Here is a 25,787-nt window from a genome sequence, read left to right on the forward strand (position 1 = left end):
TGTGTTCTTGTGTGGAATCATTTGGAGTGAAGAAATGGGCAAGGCTTAGGAATGGAAAAAGCTAAGGCAACACGGACTGTCCTTTACCCCTTTAAAAGCAGTTTGTCACTTGCATCTCCAGCAATTACTTAATTGCATTGCAACATGGATATCTTCAGTTATGATTCCTTGTGTTTTTGGAGCAGATCCCTTTCTTGACTTCAATTCTGAGCTTCGGTTACATGGTGCCCTCCTTCATTGTATAATTTGGACTACAGAAAGGCAGGACGTAAATAAAGCAATGTTTGCTTTTCTTGTTACAATAACTGTCAAAGCACTGGGAAAGAATAATCAATGGTAAGGGGTTATTTTTTTGAGGTTCTCTACAGAAACAGTTTAGATTCTCAGATACATGATTATCAGATAGAACTGTACTCTGCTTAGTAAGCCAAGCATTCTTTTTCATTGCACGGTTTAATCTGGTACATATGCAGTTTGCATCTGTTCTTATTATGAGGCAAAATACCACACTGGTTAAAAATATAGCATGCACCTGTTTTTTCTACTGATTTCAATGTTTTAAACATCATATTTTTTCACTTTCCAGACAATTAATTTTGAGACCATGAAATGCATCAGTGAAAATGAACTATAGCTTTCCACATCCTGTTTGTGTGTAATGTACATTTAGAAATGTTTTAATGTTACCTTAAACTTTACTAGGCCCATTCATGGCAAAACAAAATTTACAAGGTTTCTAAGGTTTCAGATTTGTGTTTGTCCATCAAATGTGATGTCAAGGAAAAAAGAACACACAGTGCACAATAACCCACAGCAATACTGGAAAAGGGCTGCGTATTAATCAATTTTCCAGATTATTTTCACAGCACTTGAATGCAGGCGCGAGCATCGCTTACCGTGTGAATCAGTAAAGATCTTCTGTAAATTGTAGTAGAGGGAGTATTATGGTGCACCAGGAAAAACACGGTTTCTTTGGGTATAGGGTTGACCGGAAATTTTTAAATAGTTGCCACCAGTGATAGTACCTGGTTTAGAATAAGCTGCAGTAAAGTCACATTGGATGTAATCCCTGCTTCTGTGTAAAGAAGAGGATATTGACAGTCACGAGCACAGTCTACTTACACTATATTGCCAAAAGTATTGGGACACGCCTCCAAATCATTGGATTCAGGTGTTCCAATCACCTCCATGGCCACAGGTGTATAAAATCAAGCACCTAGGCATGCAGACTGCTTCTACAAACATTTGTGAAAGAATGGGTCGCTCTCAGGAGTTCAGTGAATGCAAGAGTGGTACCATGATAGGTTGCCAGCTGTGCAATAAGTCCATCTGTGAAATTTCCTTGCTACTAAATATTCCACAGTCAATTGTTAGTGGTGTTATAACAAAGTGGGAGCAACTGGGAACAACAGCAACTCAGCCATGAAGTGGTAGGCCACATAAAATGACAGAGTGGGGTCAGCGCATGCTGAAGTGCACAGTGTGCAGAAGTCACCAACTGTCTGCAGAGTCAATAGCTAAAGACCTCCAAACTTCATGTCTTCATGTGGCCTTCAGATTAGCACAACAACAGTACGTAGAGAGCTTCATGGAATGGGTTTCCATGGCCGAGCAGCTGCATCCAAGCCTTACATCAACAAGTGCACTGCAAAGCGTCAGATGCAGTGGTGTAAAGCACCCGGCCACTGGACCCTAGAACAGCAGAGATGTGTTCTCTGGAGTAATGAATTACGCTTCTCTGTCTGGCAATCCAAAGGACTTGTCTGGGTTTGGCGGTTACCAGGAGAACGGTATTTGACTGACTGCATTGTGCCAAGTGTAAAGTTTGGTGGAGGGGGGATTATGGTGTGGGGTTGTTTTTCAGGTGTTGGGCTGGTTCCCAGTGAAGGGAACTCTTTTTTTTTTTTAAAGCACTAGATCAATGTTTTTTTTGATCCAATGCTTTACATTGCAGAGGAGAGATATGGAGGGGGGGGGGGGGTTATTGACCCCATATCTCTCCATAAAGAGGACCTGTCATTAATTATTTCTATCACAAGGGATGCATGCATTTCCTTATGATAAGAATAAAAGTGATTAAGATTTTTTTTTTAAAGGAACAGTGCAAAAAAAAACATTAAATACTTTTTTTTTTAAAAATTTAAAGTGCCCCCGTCCCCCGTGCTTTCACATAGCGGTGAACGCAGACGTAGGCCATTTCCACATATGTAAATGGTGTTCAAACCACACGAGAGGTATCGCCATGAACGTCAGAGCAAGAGCACTCTCACTAGACCTCCTCTGCTAACCTGTAGAAATTTTTAAAGCATCACTCATGGAGGTTTTTAAGTACCACAGTTTCACGCCATTCCACAAGCGTGCATAATTTTAAAGCGTGACATGTTGGGTATCTATTTACTCTCCATACCATCCTCTTTCATATTTTACAAAACAATTGGGGTATATATTGTTTTTTTTAATCAAAGTGTATTTTTTTCCAAAAAATATATATTCATTTTTAAAAACTGCGCATTTCGGTTTTCGGTCAAGTGCATTTTGAATTTTCGGTTTTGGTGCACCACTAGTAAATATGTCATTTACCAGCCCCTTCCTTGTCTAAATGGACAGTCAGTGATCAGTACCGATCACTGACTTTGTCTATTCATAACTGAGGCATAGTAAACTGTGTTTACTATACTTCAGTTGATGAATGAACAGGCAGCTCTGTACAGAGCTATTCCTGTCCTTTCATTCTGTGCTGCTGAGGCTACAGAGATGGATATTGAGGGCTGTGTCCTCAATATCCTTTTTCTGTCTCAAAGGTGAGATGCTAGGGCCTGTTTAGATCCATGATATCTTACCAAAGCCCCCCCAATGGGGCACCTAAACAAAAAATGGTAAAAAATAATAAAAAAATAAATATCCTCATACTCATTATCCTTCATAATGACAAGTCTGTCACTACCACGACACAACACGTGCTATGGAAATAATCTGTGAAACAATGAACTTTATGCTATACTATATCATTATTCTCCTTAAATCCAGACATATTCACTACCTAATGGCCCTCTAATCTATTTTTTTTTTTTTCCAAAAAACAAAGTTTATTGAAAACAAGATACAAATTTTCACACGAAAATGTACAGAGGAAATGCACATAGGACAAGCAGCAAAACATAAATCATACAAAGGCAAATGAGGTCCAACGCAAGACCAAACAGTGTGGATGAACTAGGCCACGACAGGGTTGTGCCAGCAATATTTAGGTATGCTTGTCAAGTGCTAAAAATAAAGAGACGTCTGGCCTTCCACCATAACGTCTAGCGATAAAAAGCTGTAGGGGGGAAAAGAGCAGTACGATGCCTATGTGAGAGTCAATACTACAGAATACGATGGTGGAATTGTGCGAATGTAGGAGTAATTGTCGTGGGAACCGCGAACGAATTGCGGGAGGTGATGCTGACCGCATACTCAGTGTGCTATCGGAAAAAGTGTCCAAAACGTGTAAAAGCATATGAAAAAAAAGAAAAGAGAAGGCGAGAGAAAAAAAAAAAAAAAAGGGGGGGACAGAAAGAAGAAGAGGGGGGGAGAGAGAGAAGAAAAGAAAAAAAAAAAAAAAAAAAAAAAAAAAGGGGGGGAGGGGGGGGGGGGGGGAGGAAGGGAAGCAAGTGGGGAGGGCAAAATAAGAGAAGGGACAACCGACAAAAAGATCTTATCCTCCAGACAAACAGTAGCGGGAGTGGGTAGAACCTAAGCTATCAGCGGCGTCAAAGGAAAGCGTGTGTAACACAGGGGGGAGTATGAGGACACCCTCAGGTCAAATACCACTAAATAACACTATCAGGAAGTCCAAATTAGGTTTTAGACAGATTGGTTCATGAGGGATCGATATTCCGGGGTAGTCAGAAAATGGGTCCAGCAGGCCCATACATGAGAGTATTTCGTAGGAGTATCGAGGGCAGTCGCAACCAGTTCTTCCATGGCCGCCGTTTTACCCACTCGAGTGAGCCATTCACGGATAGAGGGAGGGCGTGTGGAGCCCCATAGAACCGGAATACAGAGTCTGGCTGCGTTGATCATGTGCATGGCTAATGATTTAAAATACTGAGCCCTGGGAAGGGAAGAGTGATGGAGGAGGAATTGGGCAGGAGAGAGAGCTAAGAGTAAAGTAGTTATAGACACTACTAACCTATGGACCTCCTGCCAAAATGGTTGAAGAAGCGGGCAAGACCACCAAATGTGAAGAAAGGACCCATCCGGGGTCCCGCATCTCCAGCAGCTGTTGGGGAAGGCGGGGTTAAAATGATGAATTCTTGAGGGAGTTCGGTACCATCTAGAGGCTATTTTGTAGCTGTTTTCTTGTGTCGAGACATTGAGGGAACATTTATGAGAGTATTGGAAAACCAGGTCCCAGTCAGAGTCCGACAACTCAGCATTAAGATCTCTCTTCCAAGCCCGACACGCGGGGAGGGAGTCATAAGACCGGCTCTCCACTAGAAGTGGGTAGATCTCCGAGATCAGATGTTTCCGTGGTTCAGCCTTCGCGCATGCAGATTCAAATGGGGTAAGAGAGCGATGCCAGTTATGAGGGGGTTTATGAGAGAGCAGATAATGTCTGATCTGGAAATATACCCAGAAAGGGAATTCGCGAAGACCCAGGCTTTCCTGCAGTTCACTGAGCGTTTTCACCTTGCCTTTGTGGAGAAAATGTTTCACTAAGATCTGTTTGTGCGGCCAGTGTTTCATTAAAAAATCTTTATGCATCCCAGGGGGGAAGTCAGGGTTGAGGCGTATAGGGGTCAGGGGGTTGGGTGTGTCAGAAATGGCAGCAGATCTACAAGCCGATCGGAAAATTTTTAACGTAGGTCCCACCAAAGGATGGGTGAGAAGAGTTTGTGGCGTGTGTTTCGGTGAGAGCCAAGGAATCGATGCCAGGGGGAAGGGCGAGCAAGCATTCTCTATAGATATCCAGTCTTTGGAGGCAGTATGAACGTGCCAATCAACTATCCGGGAAAGATGACAAGCCCAATAGTAGCGGTAAAGATCAGGAAATCCTATGCCCCCTTTAAGTTTAGAGAGGGTTAATTGGGAGTAGGCAATACGTGGACGTTTGTGGCTCCAAAGGAACAGAGAACACAGTCTTTTGCAAGAAGCAAAGAAAGCAAGAGGTAAGTGAATTGGTAATGTTTGGAAGAGATACAGGAGACGGGGAAGTACATTCATTTTAATGATCGCTGCCCTTCCAAACCACGAGAAACAGGGACGGTGCCATTTATTGAGGTCTTCTTGCATAGAGCGAAGAGCGGTAAGATAGTTTTTCACATAAAGGTCATCAAGGTTACTAGTGAGCTGGATACCGAGATAAGTTAGGGAATCCCTTTCCCAATGAAATGGGAATTGGGCCTCACAAGCAGAGACCAGCTCAGCAGACAAAGTAATGTTAAGGGCGGCAGATTTGGAAAAATTAATTTTAAAATTCGACAAATATCTAAAAAAGGCAAAGTCTTTCAGTAGGTTCGGGAGGGTGATGTGAGGGTCCGCCAGGAACAAGAGAATATCATCCGCATAAGCTGCAAGCTTATATTCCTTGTCTGCCACCGTGATTCTTTTAACATCAGGGTTCAAATGAATTTTCCGCAACAGGGGCTCAAGGGATAGGACAAACAAAAGCGGGGAGAGGGGGCATCCCTGACGTGTACCGTTCCGTAGATGAAAGGAGTTTGACAGATGACCGTTTACCCGGACCCGGGCAGTAGGTGCAGAATAGAGGGCCATAATAAAGTTAAGCATCTTCTCACCCAGACCCAGTGCCACTAAAGATGCGTTCAGGTAATCCCAGGCAATCCTGTCAAAGGCCTTTTCTGCATCCAAGGAGAGGAAAAAACCCGGGGTGTTAGACCTGTGAAGCCAGTGGTGGAGATTAAGGGCCTTGATAGTGTTGTCCCTTGCTTCTCTACCAGGGATAAATCCTACTTGGTCCAAATCGACCATGGAGGGAAGCAAGGGAAGAAGACGATTAGCAAGGATCTTAGCGAATAGTTTGACGTCCACGTTCAGCAAGGAAATGGGTCTATAGTTGGAGACCTGGGTGGTGTCCTTCCCGTCTTTGGGGATAACTGTAATGTGAGCCTCCAACAGGTGGTTAGGCGACCCTGAAGGTTGAGCGAGAGTGTTAAAAGCAGCGAGAAATGGAATACCCAGTATATCTAAAAAAGATTTATAATAAGCTGCTGAAAAACCATCAGGGCCCGGGCTCTTCCCCGGTTTCATCTGTTTTACTGCGGATTGTAGTTCAAGGAAGGTGAGATCATTTTCCAAAGCGTGCACCAGATCCTCTGAGAGGGCGGGTGAACCGTAGAGATGGAGAAATTCAGAGATCAAGGCAGTTCTAGATCTGTCCGAATGGATAGGGGGGCGTTCCTGAGGGAGGTTGTAGAGAGATTTATAGTAGCGTTCAAAATGGGCGGCAATATCGGGGTTGGATGTAGCCTCAATGCCATCAGAGCCTCTGATTTTATGCACCGTCATACTAGCCCGTTTTTCACGAAGAGCTCTGGCTAGAAATTTCCCGCTCTTGTTTGCGAACTCGTAATACAGCTTATGTGAAAGAATGAATCTTTTTCTAACCACCTTACCCAGTTCCGTGAGAAGCTGCGTGCGTGTACTCATGAGTTCCAAAAGAGTCGACGCAGCCAGAGTCTGTTTGTGTACTCTTTCCAAAGAGCGGATCCTATCTGAGAGGAGCTTCAGACGCTCCTGTTTGGCTTTCTTACGTCTCGTCGCAATGGCTATGAGGTTGCCCCGAATGACACACTTGTGGGCCTCCCATCGTGTGATGGATGAGGTGTCTGACGAGCTATTCAAGGAAAAATATTCAACCATACTAGAGCGGAGCTCTTGAACAATAGCGGCATCTGCAAGAAGGGAAGCATCCAAACACCAGTATTTGGAGCGCGGGTGCGAGATGGGGAACCGTAGCGTCATGGAGATGGGATGATGATCGGAAAGGACCATCGGTTCTATGGTAGCAGCATGGAGGAGAGGGAGATCTGGTTGCGACAAAAAAAAATAGTCTATCCTAGAATACTTATTGTGTGGTGGGGAAAAAAAAGTATAATCTTTAACAGTGGGGTAAAGTGTACGCCAGGTGTCATGTAATTGTAGAAGCTGTAATTGTATATGTATTTGCCTGAGGGCCTTGTAGGGTAAAAAAGAACTACCCGAGGAGGAGTCTAGCAGAGGGCTCAAAGGGACATTCAGATCGCCTCCAAGTATCAGTAACCCTTCCTGGAAAGCGGCTAGGTCAGAGACGATTGAGCGCAGGAAGGAGACCTGTTGAACATTGGGGGCATAGACATTGGCGAATGTGATAGGTCTGTTAGCGAATACTCCCTTTATAAACAGGTATCTACCTTCAGGGTCCACCATGGAATCCGTTATATGAAACTGGAGGTGTCTGGCGAACAGTATCGCAACCCCCTTAGACTTAGCCAGGGGGTTGGTGGCGTGGAGGACTGTGGGGAAGCAGAAATTGTAAAGCTTTGGAATGGAGTCTTGGCGAAAATGTGTTTCTTGTAAAAAGACCACATCCGCTTTCTGTTTGTGTAAGTAAGAGAGGAGCATAGAGCGCTTTTCGGGTATGTTCAGACCTTTGATATTAAGTGAAAGGAGTTTCAGAGACAATTGTGCCGGTTGTGAGGTGGAAGAAAGCATGACTGCTGGAAGGCGAAGCCTGAGTCCGAAGCTTCGGTATGCCGAGGATTCGGGGGATGGGAAAAGGAAGGGGGGAGGGAAAAAAAAAAAAAAAAAAAGGGGGGGTAGAGGTGGAAAAGAAGAAAATAGATAGGATACGGCTGGAGGAACAGACCCGCTGTTCCACGTGAGAGAAAGAGAAACAGGAAAAGGGGAAAAGGACGGGAAAAAGGAAGAGAAACACAAAGATAAAAGAGAAGCTCAAAAAAAAGATAAAGATAGAAGCCGAAAGAAAAGGATCAGTGGAAGCTCGCCGAGCTCACTGTGTGGGGAACGAGGTCGGCGTACTCTAATCTATTTTTAATGAAATCATTTCTTACAGGGTTGTCTTGCGTCCTTGGGACATCAGCCATGAGCTCCTGAACCTACAGTACATGCTAATTTTGGTCATGTGAACTGCCCAATGCTCACTACAAATCCTATAGTCCATAGTCCCCAGTACATCACAGGTGTGAGCCAGAGAGGGTGGCTACATACATGAACATAGCCTCCCTCTAAGTGGAAAGCAGATCACAGTAGCAAAAACAAGAATAGAGTTAAGAGTACATACTTGAAATAAATTTTTTATACCAGAGTTTAGTGTCACTTTAAGCCACGCCCATCAAGAAACACCATGCTTGAAGCTGTGTCATACTGATCAAAGCTCAGAGACAAACCTATGTTGAAATAAACGTACTTAAATGATCATCAACTATAAAAATTGGGACCCTTTTATTAAAGTGTGCAGATGTGTGCATTTCAAATCCCCTATATTCCCGATGAGCACAGAAATGATCTATCTATATGTATAACTCTACAGAACAGGGAACAAATTATTTTCTCCTACATTTTCAAAGTAAAGAATGAGTACAATTATTGCTTAATGTAGTAATCCAGAAGTCAGCTCAGTGGAACTGCAAATGCTTGTTGTGTTGTAAGAATCATAGCAACGTTTGGATTATATCACATATGACACACCACCTAAAACAGATCAAGATAATATATTCAGCAACTACCATACATAGTCTCAGCAAGACTGCTTGGTTTTGTTTTACAAGATTCTCCAACATAGCTAGTACACAGGGTTTAATGGAGACCTTGGGGCTGAGTTACCAAATGCAATTTGGCTGTTCATTTTGCAAGGGAAGTTGCACTTTGCAGGGGAATTTGCCCCTGAACTTAGTGAAGGAGGTGAAACTGCTCTGCAGTTTTTTTTTATTTTTTGCATAATTGGGTATTCTTTGCAAAGTGCAACTTCCCCTGCAAAAGTGAACAGCCTATTTACCTTTCATAAATAAACCCCTTCATGCATTTCAGGATATTAAAGTGTTATTAAACCCAAAACCAAAAAGTAATATATTGCAGCTTAGATACACCACCTGTATTAGAGTTCCCCAATCTGGATGAATGAGCACAGGGAGCACATTTGGACAGCAGCATTGTCAGTTTTGGAAGAGGGTAGGGTTGCCATGTTTTCTTCAAGCCAAACCTGAACACTTTAGCGGCGCACTTCAATTTTTTGTTAAGGGGGAACGCTTTGGACTCTTCCCAGCATTCCCCCTTAAATCAGGGTTCCCAAAGCCCCCCTTATATCAGAATCTGCAGAGCACCCATTACATCTGCATCCCCCTTATCTTAGTGTGGAGACTTCTTCCACAGACAGTGGATGGTGAGCTCACTCACCCAAAGATGGAGGTATAGGCATCAGCACCTTTCATCCAAAATCTATCTGCCAGCTGCTGGGCTTCAAATTTCCTGGCCATACATATCCTTTTTGAGGCACAACATGCTGGAGATTGGAGTGTGGCTGGGCAGACAGCGGGGTAGGGACGGGAAGAAGAGTAGTAGATTGAGCCCTCTCTCCTCTCCTGTCCTTGCGGAAAGGAGGGGGGATGACTGTGCTGGCTCTGGGCAGTGTTGGAGAGAGTATCCTAGACACTTGGTTTAGACAACTGCCGCCAGCCCTCCAGATGGTTGGCAACCCCGGTAAATATGCACTTGGTGGTTGTGGTACTCAGTTACTTGGGGAGCCACAGTCTGGTCTGAATAATGTGTACGGGTTTAGGCAAGGTGAATCCCGGAGGGGTGGCAACCTTAGGGGAGGGTAGTTTGGATGTACTAGCATATTTATATACACTAACAAATTGAAGTCAAACTCCAGCTCACGCTTTGTAAGCAGTTGCAGCAACAGTTTTTTTTTCTTTTGGGATAAAGGTTTTACATACATAAATAAAAGCTGGTCATCATAATCACCCCTGTTAATGTTAAATGGTTTGACTCATCCCTGTAACTTATTTAAGCTCCAAGGGAGCTTGTTCTTTTGAAAAACAACAGACCTGCTGGCTGGATCACCAGAGGGAAAATAAAGGAAATAATGATTAAAGAAGAAAATGAATGCAGCCATCACAGAATTGGTAAGCTGCGATATAATAAATGTTTGCTTTTTGGTTTAATACTGCTTTAAAGCTTGAGGGTTAGGGCCTGATGTGAATGTACAATATATGTAAAACGCTGCATAAATTGACGGCGCTATATAAGTACCTGTAAAAAAAATAAAAAATAAAGCAACCTAAATCTAAAATAATGGTCTGACTGCACATAAGAACTTACCTCTGCTGAGTTTTGCACCATTGAATCCTGCACTAGTCCTTAGAAACTAACACTTCCATTAGTGATAATTCTCTGGATCTGAACTGCAGTTCATCCTGCCAACCTCTGTGTCATTACAGGACAAATTAGTGATATAGGGGACAGCAGACTGAATTACTAAGCACGGTACAGGACATTTGTTTTTAGCCTTTTTTTTTCTTTTTAGCCTTGTAAAACCTTGATAAAAATGCAGCATGCATTTCTTCTCATTACAAGGCATTACACACTTTCATCATAGTTTAGCGCATTATGTCATTTCCTTGATACTATGAGTAACCAACATTCAGTAATGTGCTGACACCAAAATAGGGAATTGGCACAAAATTAAGGATTTGTGCACTGCTTATGAAATAACTGGCTCAAAACAAATGGCTATACACAAGTACAAAAGCCTTTCAAGGCTAATATGCACAATTAGCATTAAAAGCTCTTCCAGGCTGGAGAAACCAGTTGTCATTTTAGTAAATATAAGGAGCCTCAAGTGTAATACTGTTCATTTTTGTAAACTTTTCATTATTACTTGATTTTTCCCTTGAGACATTACTGTACATCATGATGCACCCAGGAAAAAATAGCCCATTTGTGTAAAATGTTAAGGTAATGTTAAAATAACATCAAGTTGGATTTGCACAGACAAAAGTTAGTATGACAGCAACCTTTTCACAGATATGCAGTTGTTAAATTTTATATTACATTGCGCCCTTTACATATGTTTTTAAAAGTATCTACTCTATATCATGAGCACCAGGGTCGGTCAAAGATAATATGGGTCTAGTGACCAGTCCAAACACAAAATATACATCATAAAGACTTTGTTCTTGTGATAAATCAACACGTTATTTATTCACAGATTAATGTAACCTTTATCAGGATCACTATGAAGTAAAGGGGTGTGCTACAATGACGTCTCAATGACGTCTTACTCTGTATCTGCAGGATAGGGTTGAATGGTCTATGCCAGCACATATGCCGTATATACTGTAGATTACCATGAAAGAAGTGAAAGTCCAGCTTGAGATAAAAGTATTGTAGACTTTATTCACCCCCTCGATAAAAACATAAAAGAATCCATTATGTAGAAATATTAACGTGTTTCAGCCCCAACCTTTGGGCCTTAGTCATAATATTCATCATATTATGACTAATGCCCAAAGGGTGGGGCTGAAATGCATTACATTTTCTACATGATGGATTCTTTTATGTCTTGATGGATACATCCTCTACAATACTTTTATCTCACGCCGTGTCAGTGCCGGACTTTCACTTCTTTAATGGTAATCCTTACACCCTAGGTTGCCACTTGAAAGCATTTCACCCATCCAGGCTTAGTCATAGAGATCATGATTTCTATGATTAAGCCTGGATGGGTGAAACCCATTAGAGGGGTGAACCTAGGGTGGAAGGACGCGGCGTGTGCTGTCCACCAATAAACGTGTTGGATTTTGTGACGTCATTGGGGTGTGTCCATTTTATTTATAGTGGTGTTTTTTAGATGGAGTGTGTTGGGTTTCTGCACTTGGCTGATTGCTTCATAGGAGAGTTATGGGGTAGCTTAATGTGGTTAGGGTTTTGGGTTTTCTTTATCAAGAATTAAATTGCTCTATGGTGAAATTCAAAATGTTATTTTAGGCCTTTCCACACTGTTGGAAATGCAAGGTGTTTAACACTGGAATTGTGTGGTGGTTATACATTATGGCAAGAGAAGTGAGAACATGGATATAAGCATCATGTGGACTTTAAATAATTGAAAACTGATCATGGTATGAATATCCACGTACAGTTCTCAGCAAAAATGAATACACCCCACAACAAAAACTACTACATCTAGTATTTTGTATGACCTCCATGATTTGTAAGGACAGCACCAAGTCTCCTAAGTGTGGAATGAACAAGTTGGCGACATATTGCAACAAGGATCTTTTTCTATTCTTCAAAAATGACCTCTTTTAGAGCCTGGATGCTGGATGGAGAGTGATGCTCAACTTATCTCTTCAGAATTCTCCATAGGTTTTCAATTGGGTTCAGAGACATAATTGGCCACTGAATTACTTTCACCCTGTTCCTCTTGCATTCAGAAATGCAACAGTGGCCTTAGATGTGTGTTTTGGATCATTATCATATTGGAAAAGTGCACGACGACCAAGGCCACAGGGCAATGGTAAGATGGGCACCACAGTGGCTAAATGGTTAGCACTTCCACCTGGCAGTACTTGGGTCATTGGTTTGAATCCCAGCCATGGCACCACCTGCCTGGAGTTTGCATGTTCTCCTTGTGCCTGCGTGGGTTTCCTCCCACACTCCAAAGACTTGATAGTAGGTTAGTTGGATCCTGTCTAAATTAACCCTAGCACGTGTATGTATGAATGTAAACTAGGGACCTTAGATTGTACGCCTCTTGAGAGTTAGAGACTGTTGTGAGTGTACAATATATATGTAAAGTGCTGCGTAAATTGATGGTGCTATATAATTACCTAAAATAAATCTTTGCTTTCAATATAGAGCAGTACATCTCTGAATTTATGATACCGTCAATGAAATGGAACTCTCCAACACCAGCAGCACTCGTGGACACTGCCATCACCATGTTTCACTTTAGGCACCATTCATTTTTCTTTGTACTTCTCACCTTTGCATGCCATACAATTTTGAAGCCAACAGTTCCAAAAACATTTATCTTAGTCTTATCACTCCTGAGTACAGAGTCCCAGTAGTCTTCTTATTTTTCAGCATGGTCCCTGGCAAATTCTAGGTGGGCTTTTTTGTGCAGGGGCTTTAGGAGAGGCTTCCTTCATGGACAACACCCATGCATGCCATTCCTCTGCAGTGTACACAGTATTGTGTCATGGGAAACAATCACCCCAGTTTGGTTTACTACTTCTTTAGCTAACTGCAGTGAACTTGCATGGTGATTTTCTTCAACCCTTCTCACCAGAAGATGCTTCTGTCAAGGTGTTAACTTCCATGAACGGTCTGGACGTCTCTGTGAAATTGCTGCAGTTCCATCTTTGTTAAATTTTTGTATCACTTTTACTACAGTATTCTGACTGATAAGTAAAGCTTTGCTGATCTTCTTGTAGGCTTCATCTTTCTTGTGTAAAGACATTATTTTCTTTCTTAGGATATTTCTCTTCCATGTGGGGCCATTGCTGACAGCATGAAATGGGAAGGGGTTTTCTTTGTTAAGGAAAGCTCTTTTATAATCAACTGTCTGCTGGACATCTGTTTAACCACATGCCGCCCAGCCACTGTAGAAATACGGTGGCAGGGCGGCACGGCTGGGCAAAACCACGTTTTAAAACGTGTGTTTTCAAAACAGGTAAGGGGCGCACGCGAGGCGCGCCGCCGCCCTACCTGTCCCGCTGATCACGGCCGCAGATGTCAGTCGCCGGGTCACAGCCGGTCGTTACCGGCTATGTCCCGGCAATTAGCGGCAATCACTGACGAGAGCACAGCTGCAGTAGCTGTGCTTTCTGTCAGTTCCCTGACAGCTCCTGACACGCTGATCGGGACAGAAGAGTTTATCTGTCCAGATCAGTGTGTCTCTGTGCAGTACACACCCCCGTCCCCTAGTAAAACACTCCCCTCACACAGTTAACCCTTTCAGTGAATAATAAAGTTAACCCCTTCCTCCCCAGTGCCATTAGTACAGTGTCAGTGTTTTTTTTGCACTTATCACTTTATTGGTGTCACTGGGGATGTCAGTGACCCCAAGTCAGTTCCCCCCAGTGTCAGAATGTCCGCCGTAGTCCTGCAGTCCCGCCATAAGTCGCTGATCGCCGCCATAAGTTGCTGATCGCCTCCATTATTAGTATAAAAAAAAATAAAAATCCCAGTATCTTTCCCGCCATTTGTAAACGCTATAACTTTCACGTAAACCAATTAATTTACACGTATTGGTTTTTTTTTAGCAAAGACATGTCGCAGAATGCATTTTGGCAGAAATTTATGACTAAATTTGATTTTTACATTTTTTTTACTGGACATGTTTTATAGCAAAAAGTCCAAAATATTGTTTTTTTTCCTCAAAATTGTCAGCCTTTTTTTTTGTATAGCGCAAAAAATAAAAACGCACAGGCGATCAAATACCACTGAAAGAAAGCTCAATTTGTGGGAAAAAAAGGAGGTAAATTTCATTTATGTACCGTATTGCATGACCGCGCAATTGTCCATTAAACTAGCACAGCGCTGTATAGCAAAAAAATGGCATAAATTGCAGTATCTATACCATAGTTTGTAGACACTATAACTTTCACACAAAGCAATCAATATACACTTACTGGAATTTTTTTTACCAAAAACATGTAGCAGAATACATTTTGGCCTAAATTTATAACTAACTTTGAGTTTACTATATATTTTTTATAGCTGAAAGTAAAAAATATTGTTTTTCTTCAAAATGTTTGGTCTTTTTTTGTTTATAGCGTGAAAAATAAAAAGTGCACAGGTGATCAAATACCACCGAAAGAAAGCTCTATTTGTGTGAAAAAAAGGACGTAAATTTTGTTTGGGTGCAGCATTGCATGACCACGCAATTATCAGTTGAATTAGTGCAGCGCGAGTAACAAAAAGAGGCCTGGTCATTAAGGGGGGTAAATCTGCAGGAGGGCAAGTGGTTAATGAATAATTAGACTCACCCGTAGTTGAATCCTTGTAAATTAGGATTTTATTGTCTAAAATTTAGCTTTTCTCCTAAGACTTTCATTGGGGTGTATTCATTTTTGCAACATGGTCTTGAATTAGTTTATTAGTTAAAATACTTTTTTGTGCATGCAAATTAGCAAATATCGTTTGCAATCCATGGCGGGAGTATTTTGTAGTATTTTCTGATACGTCTGTTGGGGTGTACTCATTTATGCTGAACACTGTATAATAAATAGATCCTGACGTTCCATTAGCTGTTCTTACTCCATTTGTATGTTCAAAGCTATATGCAGCATACCCTTAGAAAACCACTTCCTTCAATGGGTCATTGAGCTTAGTTTCATTGTGCTGGGAACAGACAAGCTGTGCAGTGGATTTTCAGCTGTCCTGCTACCGAACACGCTTGAGTGTGAGGACTGTAAACACAATGCGGAACATTGTTCCTCTCTAAACGCAATCCACTCAATTCATAAAGTTTTAACGTAAGCATAAGGATGTTTAAACATGTGACTGTAATTTTCAAATTTCATTGGTCTTAGCTGCTACTAAGGAGCACTTTGTAGCAGGATCAGAAGCCGAGAAGCTGATTTTTTCAGCTCCTGGGCTTAGAGCAGAACAACATCTGTCTGACAGCCAGCAGTTCCAACAGCAAAGCCTACTAATGCCATTGGGACTCAATCTGAAGCCTGCTGTGCTTCAGACCTCATTCGAAGGCTGGAGCTGCGTTGCACTGTGTGTGAATGGGCATGCAGTGCAGAGGCTCGTGAGCGAGCCTACTTGGGTTTCCCCAATAGCAAGCTGTTTGCTATGGTAGCACTCGGGAAAAGAGAGGGGCAAGGAGCTCCAGTGGGGACTCGAGAAGCAGAGCATCAGGGCTGCTCTGTGCAAAACCACTGCACAGAGCAGGCAAGTATAACATGTTTGTTATTTAAGTTTTTATTTATAAAAAATGCCTCTAATATCACTTTAAAGAAATTCTAGCTGTGTTAGCTTACAGGTTGGGATAACCCATGACAGTAATTCAATGTTGGCACCTGCACATTACAGTTGCTGCTTGCACTGCCTTTTTGAGTATGACTTAATAATAATCCCTTTGATCTAAAATTAAACAAACATCTTTCTCTCTGAGCCTGACTTTAAAATTCTTAAAGTTGAACCTTACGCACAAAAATCTAATTTAAGAATATTCATCAATGGCCAAAGAGGATCATAGTCTACTTTATATGCACCAAATGCCTTTGCAAACCCAGATATTATCATACAAAAGCAGCAGTGACATTGTCACTGTGCTGTACATTGTCCAATAGGCTCCACCCACTACAAACCACCAGCAGAAAACTACAGGAGTTGGGCGGATACAAGACCAGTAACTCTGCACAAGGTGAGAGAGCAGCAGTGATTGGTCTTTATTACAGGAAGCTCCTACACGGAGACAAATTTTCACAATTAATTACTGCACAGATCTGGAAGGAAAACACAAAGCACACCAAGATTTGAGTAATAATAAACATGCCTCTTATATTTATACAATATTTACTTATCCTGGGATTCATTTTTAATCTTTAACTTCTGCAAAAGATCAGAAACTGCCTTTATCTTGATTTACTGAGGTCAAAAAAAGGATTCTATATCTGTATCTGTTGGTCAGGTTAAATATTAATGTGAACTTCTGTTGAAAATTCCCTGCATCTTCAGATTCAGTGGTCAGGGCTGTGAAAAGTGAACCTGTGGTTGGTTGAGACCAAGAAACTTTCAATATACAACTGCTGCAGATCTCAGAATCAGGTATCTCAAAAAGCAATGTCCTGCTACCTAGTTCAGGGAGGTCTAAGAGATAAAACATAAATAGAGGAAATGCCACACTTACTGTTTCAGTTTCACTTTATAGGATCATTTAAGCCTTTTTTTTCCATTTTGGATAAAGAGAGGGTTTTAATCTCTGACAAGTTTTTTTTGTTTGTTGTTTCTCATTGTAGATATTTCCATTCACTTCCCATCCCATAGCCAGAACAGGAAATGAGCGGAAATCCCTCCAAAGTGAGGGAATCCCTGATTGTCACCAGGGTCACCAGAATGTGTATCCACAGTGGAAGATTTCCCCTCTATTAGCACTCTGGGGAGAACTAAAAATTTTGGATTTTCCTTTCATTTTTGTTGAAAATGACAAATAGAGAGATTGAATCTTCCTAAGGCTTCATGTACACCAAAGCTCCTAAACGCAGCTTCATAAAAGCCAATGTGTACACATGTCCATGAGTTTAGGAGCTGCCGCGTTTAGGTGAGGTTAAACCTCCCTCTCCTGAACGCAGAAGAATCGTGGTCAGGACAGGAACGATTTGACCGCCGGCTGCGGGAAAATGCAGCATAAATGCGTTTACATGGGTTTTTGCCATGGTAGGCTAATGTACATGTAGTCTTACAAAGGCAGCCCTAACACCTCTCTACCCTATTAACCACTTGCCTACCGGACACTTATACCCCCTTCTTTACCAGGCCAATTTTCAGCTTTCAGCACTGTCGCACTTTGATTGACAATTGCGCGGTCATGCAAGATTGTACCCATATGAAATTTTTATAATTTTTTCTCACAAATAGAGCTTTCTTTTAGTGTATTTAATTGCCGCTGGGTGCTTTACTTTTTGCGCTATAAACAAAAAATTGCAAAAAAATTTGAAACAAAAAAAAATTCTTTGTTTCTATTATAAAATGTTTCAAACAGGTAATTTTTCTCCTTCACTGATGTGCGTTGATGAGGCAGCACTGATGGGCAGTGATAGGTAGCACTGAAGGGCACTGATAGGTGGCACTGTTAGGCAGCACTAATGAGGTGGCACAGATAGGCGACACTGATAGGCAGCACTAATATGGTGTCACGGATAGGCGGCACTGATGATGGGTACTGATAGACAGCACTGATAGGTTGCACTGACTGGCATCACCGCTGGGCACTGACTGGCGGCACTGCTAGGCATTGACTGGTGCAACTGCTGGGCACTGACTGGCACAACCACTGGGCACTGACTTGTAGCACTGACTGGCAGCACTGCATTGATGGGCACTGGTGGGTGGCACTGATGGGCACAGGTGGGTGGCACTGGTGGGCACAGGTGGGTGGGCTCAGGTGGGTGACACTGCTGGGCACAGGTAGGTGGCACTTCTGGGCACAGGTAGGTGGCACTGCTGGGCACAGGTGGGTGCACTGCTGGGCACTGGTGGGTGTCACCGCTGGGCACTGGTGGATGGCACTGCTGGGCACAGGTGGGCGGAACTGGTTGGTGGCACTGCTGGGCACCGATCATCAGGGCACTGATCATCAGTGCCCTGATGATCGGTGCCGATCCCTGCTCTGACAACTGCCGGTTCTCGGCAGTACTTTCCTTGCGCTCTGACAGCGTGAGGAAAGTGCAGCCGAGAACCGGCAATTGCATTTCCCAGTGATCAGCGTGTCATTGGACACGGCTGATCACGTGGTAAAAGGCTGTTGTGCTTGGCCTTTTACCACATCACGTGATCATCTGTGTCCGTAGGACACAGCGATCACAGAGATCGCGGTATGCGTGCCCCCGGGGGCACGCAGGAGAGCGTGTTGTGGGAGGACTTCATATGACGCCCTCCCAGAACTAGCCGGCCGCAGTGTAGCCGTCATCTGTGGTTGGCAAGAAGTTAAACAAAGTTTTGCCCTTATCTATAATTTCATAACAGCTATATTACCCTATCAACCTTTTGAAGCTGATTTACTAAAGCAGTAAAACCTGCTCACTTTGCAAAGTACATTTTCACTTTACAATGGAATTTTCACTTTCTATAGTGAAAATGTGCTCTCCAAAGAATGTGTAGTCAGATGCAGGTGCAAATGTAAAAAATGTAATTTTGATGGCACATGACTGAATGATGAAAGTCTTCAGTACAGCTTCACCTCATTATCTAAGCTAAGTGAAAATTCACCTTGCAAAGTGAACAGGCTTTACTGTTTTAGTAAAGCAACCACATAATGTAAAAAAGAGGAGATGCATGCTGATATTTGATACGATTTGGCGACTAAAGAAAACTAATTATGGCATTTACCCCTTTACTGTAGTTATGAATCTTTAAAGTCTTTTTTTTGCATTTTAAATGATTGTAATATTACAAAAAAAAACACATAAACATACAAAGTAAGCAAAATCAAGCCTCCTAGGGCTTGCAGTTCTTTCCAATGGCAGGCCATAGATGGTGTGAATTTTTTTCCTGCAACCAGGGGGGCGGGGGAAGCCGTCCCCCCCAGGAGAAGACAGTGATTATTGCTAGTGACTCTCACAGGAGTTAGCAATAATCGCATGCAAAATCCAGCAGGCTGGTTGTACCCAAGTTGATCGATTGAGCCTTCCCATACATCTCTGGCATGCCCTAAACATTTGCTTGTTTCATCCTGCTCTCTTGCTGGGATATCTTCTGGACATTTCCCTAAACAGGAGATTATGAATATATGTCAAGATATATATGTACATACACACACACGCATGTGTGTTTTTGCCTTAGGCTGCGCACATCTATGAATCCAATAGAGCAGGGGTGGGCAAACTTTTTGACTTGAGGGCCGCAATGGGTTCATATATTGGACCCGGGGGCCGGACCAAGAGTAGATGAATGATGTGTATGGGTCATCCATAGTAAGTATAGTAATATTCCCCCATAGTAATTAATCCCCCATATAGTAATTCATCCCCCATAGTAATTCATCCCCCATATGGTAATTCATCCCCCATATAGTAATTCATCCCCCATAGTAATTCATCCCCCATAGTAATTCATCCCCCATATAGTAATTCATCCCCATAGTAATTCATCCCCCATATAGTAATTCATCCCCCATATAGTAATTCATCCCCCCTACAGTAATTCATTCCCCATATTAATTCATCCCCCATATTAATTCATCCCCCATATTAAGTCCCCCCTGTGTCAATTCACTTACCTTTGCTCCATGCGTTCCTCTCGCCGTGTTCCCGCGCCGTTCCGGTGTAGCATGAAAATCTGTCTCCTATGAGGATCTGCCCCCCTCGATGTATCTGCGCATGTGCCAGTTTCAGGCATTAGCAGCCGATCGGCGATCTCCGGCACATGCGCAGATACGTTGAGGGGGACAGATCCTCATAGGAGACAGATTTTCATGCTACACCGGTCTTCAGGGCGGACTGTGAGAGGAGCCTAGCGGGAACCTAGCTCCGCGGGCCGGATTAAAAGGTCCGCCGGGCCGTATACGGCCCGTGGGCCGTAGTTTTCCCATTGCTGCAATAGAGCCAGGCTTTCTAAAATTTGTCATAATTACCTCTGTTGAAGGCAATAAGATCCTCCAGCTCCTGGCAGCATTGATCAAATGAGGAAGGATGGATCTCTTATGTGACTTCCTAAGGATATCGCTGTGGTGTGAAAAAAAGAAGTCAGGGTCATTTAGCAGTGGGAAATTAGTGCATTTTCTCACTGTATTTACAGGACTGTATTCATTAACATTACATAAATATAAGACACAGCAACATATAGAGGTAGATGCTTTTATAATACATGAACCTGGTAAAACTTGGCTAGACCATGTTTTGTTGTTAAAAGTATTGTCATCCTGTAGTTTCCATAATATAATCATTATTCTATATATTATTTATTATAACTTGAATCTTATTGCTGAAAAGTTACCTAATAATATAAGGCTCCATGCACACTAGCGTTTTTTTAAGGTCCTATCAGCATTTTTATTTCTGCTCCTAGAAGCTAAATAGTGTTATCCTGTGTGTCCATGCACTACTTTAGGCTATTAGCATTTTTGGAGCTTCAGCGTCTAGGAGCAGAAAAAAAATTGTTTTTGTAGAGTTTTTTTTAAGCGTTTTTCCAGCAGAAAAAAAATTCTAAACGCTGGTAAGCACTACTAAAATGCTCCTAACAGCTTTTTTCTGCCTTTTTTTCCCTCTACATTTACTGTAAAAACGTTAATAAAATGCTAACGCTCCTAAACGTTTCTGACCGCTACTAAACTGCTATTACCTTTTTATCCAGCATTTTTTCCAGTGTTTTTTGAGCTTAAAAAAATGCTAGTGTGCATCGAGCCTAAGTGATACTTATAGTTTCCTAATTACTATGGCTGAATGTTGTACCAATGTCAATCCAATACGCTGTAATACTCTGTACAATACTGTTGTACTCAATTGTATCACTGTAGTTAAAAATGAAATAGAACAAGTTTTAATAAAAAAAAGGGCCAGTCAATGTAAAACTTACCTTTCAGCTATGAGCGAATGTTAATGGAAAAGGCCTTACAGATTTTTCCTACCATAGGCAGATCTAAGGCATCTGGGGATTCTGAAATCTTAATGCCAGAAGAAGATACGACTCTTAAGGTTTATTCTACCTTTAACCTAAAATATCAGTTTGCGGACATGCCTTTTAAAAAGATGACCTTCAAGAATGATGCTGACAAAGAACAAATGTAAATTATTTGTATTCTTTAATTTTTTCAGAAGAAAAACAAGAAGGGATCTGTGGACATCACAAAGGTCAAATGTGTGGAAGTGGTGAAGAATGGAACGGACCAAGTGCCTTGTCAGAATAAATATGCATTTCAGGTATGGCTCCATCACAGTTCCTACTTTTTGGTTGGTTCTTCAAGGTTTCATAGGACTGGTAAAAGAATATGTAAACCCAAGAACAAGAATGTAATATTTTTAGGAGCTTAGAAGTGGTTACTGCATTCGTCTTAGCTTTTCAGGCTATGAATATTTTCAGGAAGTACAGAAAATACCTGTTGTCCTTGTAATTTCCCATGCGCTAAACTAGAAGCACAAAAAATGTTTGTTTTGTAAAGAAATGATCCCCTACCCCCTCCCATGTAAAGGAGATAAAGAGAGGAAGACATGTTTGTAGTTCAGTGTGGGTGACTAGCATGACCCCCTCCATAGAAATAGTGGAGGACAGTGTGCAGCCACCCAGGGACAGAAAGTGTGTTATTGACAGGATTATCAGAAATAAAATAAAAATAATACTTTCTCTGGTTTAGATACATTTTAAAGGAAACCTGTTGGGAGATAAATATTGAAACAGCCATTGCTGATTTCTCTGTTTGTAAATGTTAGTTTCTTGGCTGTTCATCCTGATCCTTTTAGTCAGTAACTACAGATAGGGAGATCTAAATTTAAGCTGGCCATATACATAAAGGGTCAGCAGGATAAATGTAAGAAATCCATAGATTCCCCCATTCACAATAAATAGCATGGATGTACAAATCTGTATTCTTGAAGCCAGCACCTGTACCTGTTAGAATACTCAAACAGTGACTGCAGTTAATAGGCTGTAGTCAATGTTTGTCTGGCTCTTTTACATCTTACTCCTTTGATTTCTTAATTTCTCCCTGCAGATACCACCCAGCTGGAACTTCAGCCAATTCACAGGAATTAGTCAAAATTCCAATATATGGCCAGCTGAACTCTAACTTCACTTGTTGCATACTTGTTCTGGATCAGTGACACATTGTGTACTGAAGGCAGACAGCCAGGAAAATGACTTTTTCAGAAGTGGGTCAGCAATGATAGTCTACATATTTTTTTATCTTTGGTAGAACCAGCAGAAAATCATATAATTCCAAATGCTTTTTCTCTCTGGATTTTGTTCCTTTTCAAGATTTCATCCATGCTCAGCAGCCACCAAGTGGAATGAACAGGCCACACCCCAATGACGTTACTATACTATTATTTACCCCTCATCCACCCACTCCAATGCGTTACACCCAAAAAGGAATTAATCACGGAGAAGTGTCACTAAACCCAAAACTTTTCACTTGGCATTTGAAGTTATAATGATGTCCTTTTCTATACTGAGCATCTTTTCTTTTCCCATCTTTTATATTTAGATAAATATCTGGTTGATCTTGCCCATCTAATCTTCTCCCTCTTTCACTGTCAACAAAATAGCAGCCAATTCTGTGACTGATGGGGACAATCCTGCGCATGCTCCCTAAACTCTCCTTTTCAGTTTCTGCTTTTCTCTTCTCCAGCTGCCCCATGTAACAGCTGAGGCGGCTCTGAAGTTAGGACTTCAGGACAGCACTATTAGGTGTCATGAATAATAGGGGATTCCTCTCTGTAGTTTACCAGCCTCATGTTTCAAACAAAGCACAGACCTTAGGAACGGTTCACAGACTGCCTTTACCAGCAAAGCTACTGTTAAAAAGAATGTGCGAATGGCCTCGAAAGCGTTGTGTGCAACATGAGACTGGTAAACTAGGGAGAGGGATCCCTATTAATCCTGACTCCCTGTGTGAGAGCCTTGTTGCTACTGTATTGCAGCGACTTTGCAATTTGCATGGAGGTCTCTAGCCAGCTCCACCCATTGACTGTACATTGTGGTGTGGAGCAGGGGGGGAAATGTCACATGACTAGAATGTCCAAGGCATTCAAAATGTATTTAGGGTTTTGTTTTTCTTTAAAAAAAAACATGCATCCAGATACAGTGGGGAAAATAATTATTTTATCCCCTGCAGATTTTGAAAGTTTGCCCACTTACAAAGAAATGAAGGGTCTATAATTTTTATTATAGGTGTATTTTAAATGATAGTGACAGAATATCAACCAAAAATCCAGAAAAAAACATATGATACAAAAGTTATAAATTGAGTTACAATTCAATGGGCAAAATAAATATTTGATCCCTAAGCAAATCATGACTTAGTACTTGCTGGAGAAACCCTTGTTGGCAAGCACAGAGGTAAGAGGTATCTTGTAGTTGATTACCAGGTTTGCACACATCTCAGGAGGGATTTTGGTCCACTCTTCTTTACAGATCTTCTCTAAATCCTTAAGGTTCCTTGGCTGTTGCTTGGCAACTCGAAGTTTCAGGTTCCTCCATAAATTTTCTATAGGATTAGGGTCTGGAGACTGGCTGGGCCACTCCATGAGCTTAATGTGTTTCTTCTTGAGCCACTCATTTATTGCTTTGGCGGTATATTTTGGGTCATTGTCATGCTGGAAGACCCATCCACGACCCATCTTCAGTGTTCTGGCTGAGGGAAGAAGTCTCTCATCCAAGATTTTACAATACATGGCCCCATCCATTGACCCTTCAATGCGACAAAGTAAGCCTGTACCTTTAGCAGAGAAACAGCCCCAAAGCATAATGTTCCCACCTCCGTGCTTGACTGAAGGGATGGTGTTCTTAGGGTCATAGTCAGCATTTTTCTACCTCCAAACACGGCGAGTCGAGTTAATGCCAAAGAGCTCAATTTTAGTCTCATCAGACCACAGTACTTTCTCCAAATCCTTCTCTGAATCATTTAGATGTTCATTGACAAACTTCAGATGGGCCTGTGCATGTGCCTTCTTGAGGAAGGGGAGCTTGCAGGCGCTGCAGGAAATCATTACATGGTGGCATATTGTGTTACCAATGGTTTGTTGGTGACTGGTTCCAACTGCCTTGAGATCATTCACAAGCTCCTCCCGTGTAGTTCTGGGCTGATCCCTCACTTTTTTCATGAAATCTTGCATGGAGCTCCAGAATGAGGGTGAATGATGGTTATTTTGTATTTCTTCCATTTGCAAATAATTGCTCCAACGGTTGTCTCCTTCTCAACAAGCTTCTTGCTGCTAGTCTTGTAGCACATTCTAGCCTTGTGCAGGTCTACAATCTTGTCCTTGTCGTCCTATGAAAGCACTTTGCCCTTGATGGTGAGGTTTGAATGGAAGAAAGAGATTGTGTGGACAGGTGTCTTTTATACACATAACGAGCTGTCATTAGGAGCACCTTATTAAATTGTACCACATGAGCTCATAGCCAGTCTATGGAAGCCAGAATTATTGTTGACTGCTAGGGGATCAAATACTTATTTTACTCACTGAACTGCAACTCAGTTTATAACATTTGTATCATGTGTTTTTTCTGGATTTTTGGTTGATATTCTGTCTCTATCATTTAAAATACATCTGTGATAACATTTGTAGACCCTTCATTTCATTGTAAGTGGGAAAACTTACAAAACCTGCAGGGGATCAAATAATTATTTTCCTCACTGTATAATACTATTTAAACATGATATAAAGCAAAACATTGAGGCAGTGGGTTTAGTATCACTTTAAGTCCTTTCTGGGTGAAATGTGTTGAGGGGTTTGGATGGCAAGCGGGATGTCCTGCTGTGGACTTGCTGTGTGTCATTGAAATACATTAGTTTTAAAGCATTGTGACATCATCTATGTGCAGACTGTTCATTTCTCTTTTCTGATTGTTGGTTTCTTTAAAAGTGGGCCTGGGTAGTTTAGGACAAAACAACATATGATAGATGATAGCCATTGCAGTTCAGCAGTTAAATATAATATTTTATTACTCAAAGATAGCTAAAGCATTGTAGCCCATAACAAGCTGTCTGAAATCAAATGTTCTTTGTTCTGATAACACTAAACCACTAATTATGATTGGTTGCTGCAAGGTAGGATGTCACCACTTTTATAAAAGTTTGAATAGTTACAATCATAACTGTGTTCTATGCTCTAAGAATTCTGTGTCATGTACCTGGTTGGTAGACAAAGTCATGAAAGAGCTCCCCTTGCGGCTGAGTGCAGAGCACGCCTGAAGGTGGTGATAAAAAGTGCTGCACCCAAAGAAACACGGTTTTGCCAGCTGTGTAGTTGCCTTATGATCTGAGATGATGAGACACCTGATGGAGACTGGACCGGGCAGGCATTTCAGCAGGGCAGATGACACTCGGATTGTGCAGGTGGATCTTGACAGCTGAGCAGGGCAGGAGGCAGAGTCAGAAGCCAGGGCCAAGATCA

General features: G+C 41.9%; 1 protein-coding gene across 3 annotated transcripts in view; it reads left to right on the plus strand.

The window, feature by feature from the left end:
- TEC (tec protein tyrosine kinase) overlaps positions 1 to 25,787 on the plus strand; it is a 145,688-nt gene that overhangs the window by 67,030 nt on the left and 52,871 nt on the right. For all 3 annotated transcript variants that reach the window (XM_089690119.1, XM_089690117.1, XM_089690118.1), the window contains exon 3: positions 21,492 to 21,596. In XM_089690119.1, coding sequence (XP_089546245.1) covers positions 21,492 to 21,596 — 105 coding nt within the window. The remainder of the gene's footprint in view (positions 1 to 21,491; positions 21,597 to 25,787) is intronic.

This window comes from Staurois parvus, unplaced genomic scaffold (assembly GCF_062004578.1).
Source record: "Staurois parvus isolate SC_StPar_1 unplaced genomic scaffold, SC_StPar_1.0 ptg000517l, whole genome shotgun sequence".
NCBI lineage: Eukaryota > Metazoa > Chordata > Amphibia > Anura > Ranidae > Staurois > Staurois parvus.